Source organism: Suncus etruscus, chromosome 12 (assembly GCF_024139225.1).
Source record: "Suncus etruscus isolate mSunEtr1 chromosome 12, mSunEtr1.pri.cur, whole genome shotgun sequence".
Taxonomy (NCBI): Eukaryota; Metazoa; Chordata; class Mammalia; order Eulipotyphla; family Soricidae; genus Suncus; species Suncus etruscus.
The window spans coordinates 97,649,305-97,657,135 of record NC_064859.1 but is presented as its reverse complement, the minus strand read 5'-3'; the positions used below and the strand labels follow the sequence as shown (position 1 = coordinate 97,657,135).

General features: G+C 39.4%; 1 protein-coding gene across 1 annotated transcript in view; it reads left to right on the top strand.

The window, feature by feature from the left end:
- Window positions 1–6,159, top strand: part of MEMO1 (mediator of cell motility 1) — a 100,232-nt gene extending 94,073 nt beyond the window's left edge. Inside the window, exons 9-10 of the mRNA XM_049784214.1 lie at window positions 3,811–3,915; window positions 5,904–6,159. Coding sequence (XP_049640171.1) covers window positions 3,811–3,915; window positions 5,904–6,035 — 237 coding nt within the window. The 3' untranslated portion in view covers window positions 6,036–6,159. The remainder of the gene's footprint in view (window positions 1–3,810; window positions 3,916–5,903) is intronic.
- Window positions 6,160–7,831: the final 1,672 nt, after the last annotated feature.

Below are 7,831 nucleotides of genomic sequence, written 5' to 3'. Positions count from 1 at the left end.
AGATTTCCTTAGCAGAGCTCCCAGGAGCTTAAGGAAGAAGAAATATAGTTTAGCAATAGTCAAGAAGCACTTTCTTTTCCATCCTGAATTTCAGCATTCTCCTCTAACTGGGAGGGAAGTTTGCCAGGGGAGTTTGGTAAGGGCAGTTTCCCAACCCAACCCAACCCATTCCAACCCATTCCAACCCATTCCAACCCATTCCAACCCATTCTAGCCCATCCTAACCCATCCTAACTCATTCAACCTAACCCAACCCAAGCAATCCCAACCCATTCAATCCAACCCAACCCTATGCAACCAAACTAATCATCTCAGCCTGGCCCAGCCCAACACTACCCAGCCCAGCCCTACCCAACTAACCCAACCCTACCCAAACAATCCGCCCAGCCCAGGCCAACCCAACCAATCCTTCCTAACCCAGCTAATCCAACCCAACCCAACCCTACCCAAACAACCCGCTCAGGGGCCGGCGGGGTGGCGCTAGAGGCAAGGTGTCTGCCTTGCAAGTGCTAGCCAAGGAAGGACCATGGTTTGATCCCCCGGTGTCCCATATGGTCCCCCAAGCCAGGTACAATTTCTGAGCACTTAGCCAGGAATAACCCCTGAGCATCAAACGGGTGTGGCCCGAAAAATAAAAAAAAAAAAGTTACAAACTACCCACTCAGCCCAGGCCAACCCAGCCAGTCACACCTAACTCAACTAACCCAACCCAACCCAGCCCAACTCAACCTGCCTCGCCCAGCCCAACCCAGCCCAACCTAGCCCAACCCAACCCAATTCAACCCAATCAACTCAGCCCAACCCAACCCAATTCAACCCAATCAGCTCAGCCCAACCCAACCCAACCCAGCCAAGTCCAGCCTAGCCCAATCTAACCCAACCCAATTTAACCCAATCAACCCAACCCAGCCCAATCAACCCTACCTAACCCAACTAAACCAACCCAACCCAGCCCAATCATCATCAAACCAGTCATCTCAGCCTAGCCCAGCCAGTCCAGCCCAACCCAACACTATCCAGCCCAGCCCTACCCAATCAACCCAACCCAAACAAACCCTTCCTAAACAACGCACCCAGCCCAGCCCAGCCCAGCCCAGCCCAACCCAACCCAACCCAACCCAACCCACCCAGCCCAGCCCAGTCCAGACTAGCCCAGTCCAACCCAACCCAACCGTACCCAAACAACCTGCCCAGCCCAAGCCAACCCTACCAACCCTACCCAACCCAACTAACCCAACCCAACCCAGCCCAACCCAACCTTCCCAGCCCAGCTCAGCCCAACCCAACCCAATCCAATTCAATTCAACTCAGTCAACCCAGTCCAACCCAGTCCAGCATAACCCAAGTTGCCCAGCCCAACCCAGACCAACCCAGTCCAGCATGGCCCAAGTTGCCCAGCCCAACCCAAGCTGCCCAGCCCAACTCAACCAGTTAAATATTCAAAACCAAATGCAGGGAGAAGCACATTGACAGCAGATAGTAGGTGAGTAGTTGTTCCCACTTGCAGCTTTCTTGTCATTATTGTTGTTGTGTTAGCATTCTTTGTGAATTTCTGTAGTGGAGAAGCTCATTCAGAGCAAACCTTGGTTTTTCTCACTGTCCCTCTTGATAAGAAGCTCAAGCATCGAATAATCAGGCTTATCAGAGATTTGATTAGTACAGCAGTCTTGCCTTTAGGGAAAATTCGATCTTAAATTTAATCCTTGACTTTCCATCTTCTCAATTTTTTTTCTTTCCTTTTATGTCATTTAAAACACATCCTATTTTTATTTTTTTAAAGATTTTATTTAGTGGTGCCTTTTTGTATTTATATCTTTATAATGATATTCTTGACCAGTTCTTGGAATTCATTGTTCATCCATTGAAATGTTCATCATCTTTCTTTTCTTTGGCTTCTTCTTCATGTCACTATGTAAATATGATAAGTTTTGCAGATGGTGCTTTAAAATTAAAATGTACATTGGAACCTCAGAGTTACATGATATATTCATGAGTGGAGTTTTCTTTAAGGTAATCTTTTCACAGACTTTCTGAGAACATTTAAAATTTTCTTATAATAGGGGTCTGAGAAATAGCATGGAGGTAGGGCATTTGCCTTGCACGCAGAAGGATGGTGATTCGAATCCTGGCATCCCATATGGTTCCCTGAACCTGCCAGGAGTGATTTCTGAGTGTGGAGCCAGGAGTAACCCCTGAGTGCTGCTGGGTGTGACCCCCCCCCCAAATATTCTCATCATAGAAGTCCTAGTTTAGCTATGTAAGAGTATTTTAATAGAATTGTTGGTGTCTCTCACTACATTAGGAAGTGGGGTAGTCATTCTGAATCTTGGAAAGGATTCTAGGGTTGAAAATTTGGAGGCAAAATTTTAGCTGCTTGTTTATGTCTCAATTTCTTCATTTTAGGGTGTCATACCTTTGATTACTCATAATTAGAAAAGAAGTGACTGTTGTCACTCTCTCTTTGTATCACTTCTTAGCTTAGAAATTAGTGTGTGCTGTTCTTTACACCAGAAATCATGACACTAATTCTGTATTGTGAGGGTTAATTTAGCTCAGTTTAGCTTGCATCAAATGTCAGTGGAGATGGTAGCTTTCTTCTGGCCATGGGAAAAAAATATCAACCAAGCAATAAAAAACTAGTTGTAGAAAAATCCAAGAGTCAGTGGATTATACCAGCATACGCCTATTTGTTAGCTACATTTGCAAAATCATATGATCAAGTTTATCAAGGACTTGAATGTTCTGAATTTTTTTAAATAAAATTTTGATGGTGCCACTGCAGTATTTACTAGTATAATAAGTATGCATCCTTTTTGATAGTATGACCCAGACCTTTTAAACTGTGCTTGTTTTCAAACATAGAATAAAATAATAAAATCCTAACCCAAATATACCAGTTAGTGCCTTAGTTAAACAGCCATTTTACATTTCTCTCAGAGGATACTTATCCAGTTTATTTAACAGAAAGTAATTGAAATAAGAAAACAAGGTAAGGTTTTTGGTGAATGAATGAGTTAGGTTCATAGATTGATTTCCTCATTCAGATGAGTTATAGTTGCTCTGTATTAACATACTACCAACACATTTGAATTTCTTTTTGGAGAGCATAGAATCTATCTATAAACATTTGTCCAAGTTTTAGTGGTTGTTTTAATTGTAGTTTTGTTTCTGAATTAACTCTTTAAAAATAAAATATTCTAGCTTAAAGAGATAAAGATTTGTTTTATTTAAAACTTGTTCATAAAAAAAGTATGTTAAACTTTGATTAATTTTCTACGAACTTTAAAACTATGTCAACTATATTTTGTTTGTAGTATCTTTTTTAGCAGTACATACATAATTACTGATTGTTTAAAATGCCTTTCCCTTGGTATTTAAGTCTATATTATGGAAATAGTTAAATGACTGTCAGCTCTGGAAGGATTGGAGAAATCAGCATATCTTGTCAGTTTAAGTTTAGATTTTATAGTAAAAAAAATCTCAGTATAAATTTTCCTTTGTAAGTATATCTAGACGAGAGAAATATAAAATCATGAAACAAGCTAAATGAGAGCTGTTCTAGGTGGTATAGAAATATCAGGAGGCCAGAGAAAACAATCCTGGGGATTAACAATTTTCCATAATAAAAATATTAGTGAAATTGATTGCCTTTGCATATGATATTTCTCAAGGAATAATATATTTTCTTCTTAACTGAGAAATTAGGATGCTTAAAGTAGTAAGTAGTTTCTAAGTATAACTAAGGAACAGTTTTAAAATATAACCAAGAAATAATAATTTTCTTCTTTCATTCTTGTTTTCTTTTTCTAGGGTATGAGTATTATAGAACAACTAGACCCTGCATCTTTTAGCAATTACTTGAAGAAATACCATAACACTATATGTGGAAGACATCCCATTGGGGTGTTACTAAATGTGAGTATCCTTAGGAAATTTTCATTTTAAGCACTGAAATTTGTTTTTTATACTTTAATGTCATTAGTATTAGGTGAGTGGTCTAGAACCTTTACGGTAATTTGGACCTTTATTGCTTTACTTAAAAGTAATTTATCACTAGAAATACCAATATAAGTATTTTCTTTTCTTTTCTTTTCTTTTTTTTTTGGTTTTTGGGCCACACCCGCCGTTGCTCAGGGGTTACTCCTGGCTGTCTGCTCAGAAATAGCTCCTGGCAGGCACGAGGGACCATATGGGACACCGGGATTCGAATCAACCACCTTTGGTCCTGGATCGGCTGCTTGCAAGGCAAACGCCACTGTGCTGTCTCTCCGGGCCCAATATAAGTATTTTCAATAGACTAATTTTGTTATTAAAGTGATGTATCATTGTTTGTTACTAAAATACGATCTTTCTTTTTTTTTTGGTTTTTGGGCCACACTTGGTGACGCTCAGGGGTTACTCCTGACCATGCGTTCAGAAGTCCCTCCTGGCTTGGGGGAGCATATGGGATGCCGGTAGCGCAAGCAAGGCAGGCGCCTTACCTCTAGCACCACCGCCCGGCCCCCGATCTTTCATTATTTATCTTTTTTGATTTTGGGGGCACACTCAGTGCTCAGGATTTACTCCTGGCTTTATACTCAGGGATTACTTCTGACAAGGTTGAGGGATCGATTGAGGGTGTGTCTGGGATTGAACCTACATTGGCCACATGCAAGGCAAAGCCTTACCCACTCTACCCCTAATTTTCTCTGGCCCTTAATTCTTCTTTTAAATACAGAAAATTGTCTTAGACTAGAACTAGACACCCATTCTTTGCCTTTGCTTCTTGGTGGATTCTGAGGTCCTCTTTTGTAAGCACAACCAAACTAATCTTTAAGATGTATTGTCTTAGTCCTCTTTTGGCTTTATTAATGTTCAAGGTGCTTTAAAATAAATGGAAGAATCTGCACTTGAACTTTTACTATTTATACCTTGATCTAAAGCAGGATAGAAGGCATGAATGTTTCTCAATATGACAACAGTATTTCTTTTAAAGAATGGAAAGAGGCAGACATGTGGGTATTTAGCCCTTTGGAGTCTTGAAAGAGATGGGCAAAGCATTAATTCCCATTAATTAATTCCAAAAAAGAAAGGACATGTGAGACTGTAAGAAATTAAAGTATATACTTGGAAGTGGGAGTAAGAATATACTTACTGCTTTGGGAAAGCAAGGGAAATAATGACAGGTAACTTGGTCCAGAGTCCTGCAGGTATGAACTTGTATGTATTGTGATTCCACATTGATTAGAAAACGTGGGACCTATTTGGGAAGAGGTCTCAGTATTGATTGGCCAGGACTTAATCCTTTTTTTTTTTAACTTATTTATTGATTAATTGATTGGTTATTGGGCCACACAGTGGTGCTCAGGGGTTACTCCTGGCTCCGCACTCAGAAATCACCCCTGCAGGCTGGGGGACCATATGGGATGTCCGGAATTTAACCGGGTCCCTCCCGTGTTGACTGCATGCAAGGCAAACGCTCTACCGCTGTGCTAGCTCTCTGGCCCTCCATGACTTAATCTAATTCATAAAACTGAAGCTAGAATAAACCGTAGTAATTTTCCTAGAGTCTGAATGGGACAGAATAACATCATAAGGTTCATTCCAGATGTAGCCATGGCTGGATAAAATGAAAAGCCTCCTCATTTTCAGAGACAGAAGAAAGGACCATAATCGGGTGTCCGAAGGTTCCCCCCTTTTCATTGTCAGGGAAGATTGCCCAGAAGCAGCTAATGTAGGAGAACAGCCTTGAAAGCATGACTTAAAGAATTCTCTCTATTTTGTTCTGTTCTGTATGAGGTGAAGCAATTGAAGCGATAAATGAAAAGTAAAGTAAATCATTGAACCCCGGCACTTTCAGGGTTGCTCATTTTTCTCAATGATTTTTCTGTATAACCAACCCCCTCTTTTCTCCCCCCCCCCAGGCTATCACAGAGCTGCAGAAGAACGGAATGAATATGAGCTTTTCCTTTTTGAATTATGCCCAGTCGAGCCAGTGCAGAAACTGGCAAGACAGTTCCGTGAGTTACGCGGCGGGAGCACTCACAGTCCACTGAAGCTTGGAGTCCTCAGGGATGCTGCCTGCACATCCTCATTCTCTGCCTGGGTCCCAGCCTAACCCTCACCAAGATGCTCGTCTTGGTTTGGGGGAGGGATTCTGAAACCTCAAACTAATAGAACTTTCTTCTTCTTCTTCTTTTCCTTCTCCTCCTTCTCCTTCCCTTCTTCCCCTCCTCCCTCTTCCTCTATCCTCCTCCTCCTCCTCTTCCTCCTCCCCCCCTCCTCCTTTTTTCCTTTTCTAGTAGGTGTAGTCCTTCCTTTAATTCCAACTCATTTAAATGCTTTCTAGTTCTGGGCAGTGGAAGGAAGGTTGGCATCAAGGAAATCTTGATCCAAAGAGAAACAAAAAAAAGGATGACAGTTGTCAAGGTCCTGAGAAGTTTGTTGTTTTTTTGTTTGTTTGTTTTTGGGAAAGGAACTTGTAAAGCATTGACCATATCCTAAATTTGCACTCTTTGCAGACTTGTGCACATATATTCCGCTTTCAGAATAGTTTTGCAAAATTGTACACAAACAAAGGGTGGAAGCTTTTTAATAAAATGCATTTATAAATTACCTGTATTAGAATATAATCAATCTCCAGTTCTAGTCCATTATTACCCATGTTGTACAACAGATACCTTCTATTTTAGTTGCTAATAAAGGGCTACACAACTCAAAAAATAGTCTGATTTAAACTTATTGTTCTGTGGTACATAATGAAAATTGGTTACTATTTTTTTTTTTTTTACGAATTCCATCTCAGATTTTATTTTTTATTTGAAAAGTAGTAAGACTTCGGTTCTTATGTCAAAATGTTAGGGTGCATTTTATATCTCACAGATTGAAGTGATTTTTTTTTTTTAGTCGCAAAAAAACCAGTCATATTTTAAACTCAGCTCTTCAAACGACATTGCCTTTTTTGTGTGTGACATTCTTTAGTGTCATTACTATAATGCAATAGAACATAAATTTAAGATTGGTGATAGGATGTAGATCGAGTCCTTCGCTTCCAAGATCCTGTCGGATAGGCAGTAGTCTGCAAATGAGGAAAACACTGAAGAATGTTCTAGTGTTTTCCAAATCATTGCAGACCGTACACTGCTGTTTTAAGCAAATTGAATCTCTTACTTGAATTTTTAGCAAGAAATCATTTAATAACAGCAACAACAAAACCACTGGGTTTTTTTTTTATTAGTTCTACAGCGTGTTTTTGGGTCATGATTTTTGGTGCGGCTCTTCCAACTAAAATAATGGTATGGTGTTGTATTTATTTAGCATAGACCAATTCTAGTCACTTTGGCAAAAGAAATGTAATTCTTCGCTATTTGACCAACATTGCATGTACTAGGTCGACCTCTTTTAATCTAACACTGGGTAGCTACATTACATTGGAGTGTTTATATCTTCAGTGTTTTGCCAGAACAGCACAATTTTTAGATGCCTTGCACCAATTTTATTTAAAGATTTGCACTTCTTATTTATTAAATGTCAACTTTCTATAATCCAAAAAAATCAAGTCTTTCTAATATGCTGTTATCTTTTGGATCCAAAATTGCCACCTTGGTGTGGAACTTATTCTTTTACATATGAATGATTTATTTCCCATCATGTAGGTAATATTTTTGAGTACTATAAATATTTATTTTTTATTTATCTAGACTCAAAATTTCAAAATGGACAGTGAATTTTTAATGTTTTCTGACTATATACTCTTACTATAATTATCATAGAAACTTAAGAAAATGTTGAAAATATAAAGAGAAAGATTATCTGTAATTTCACTATCCAGAGAGAACACTGTTAACTGTTT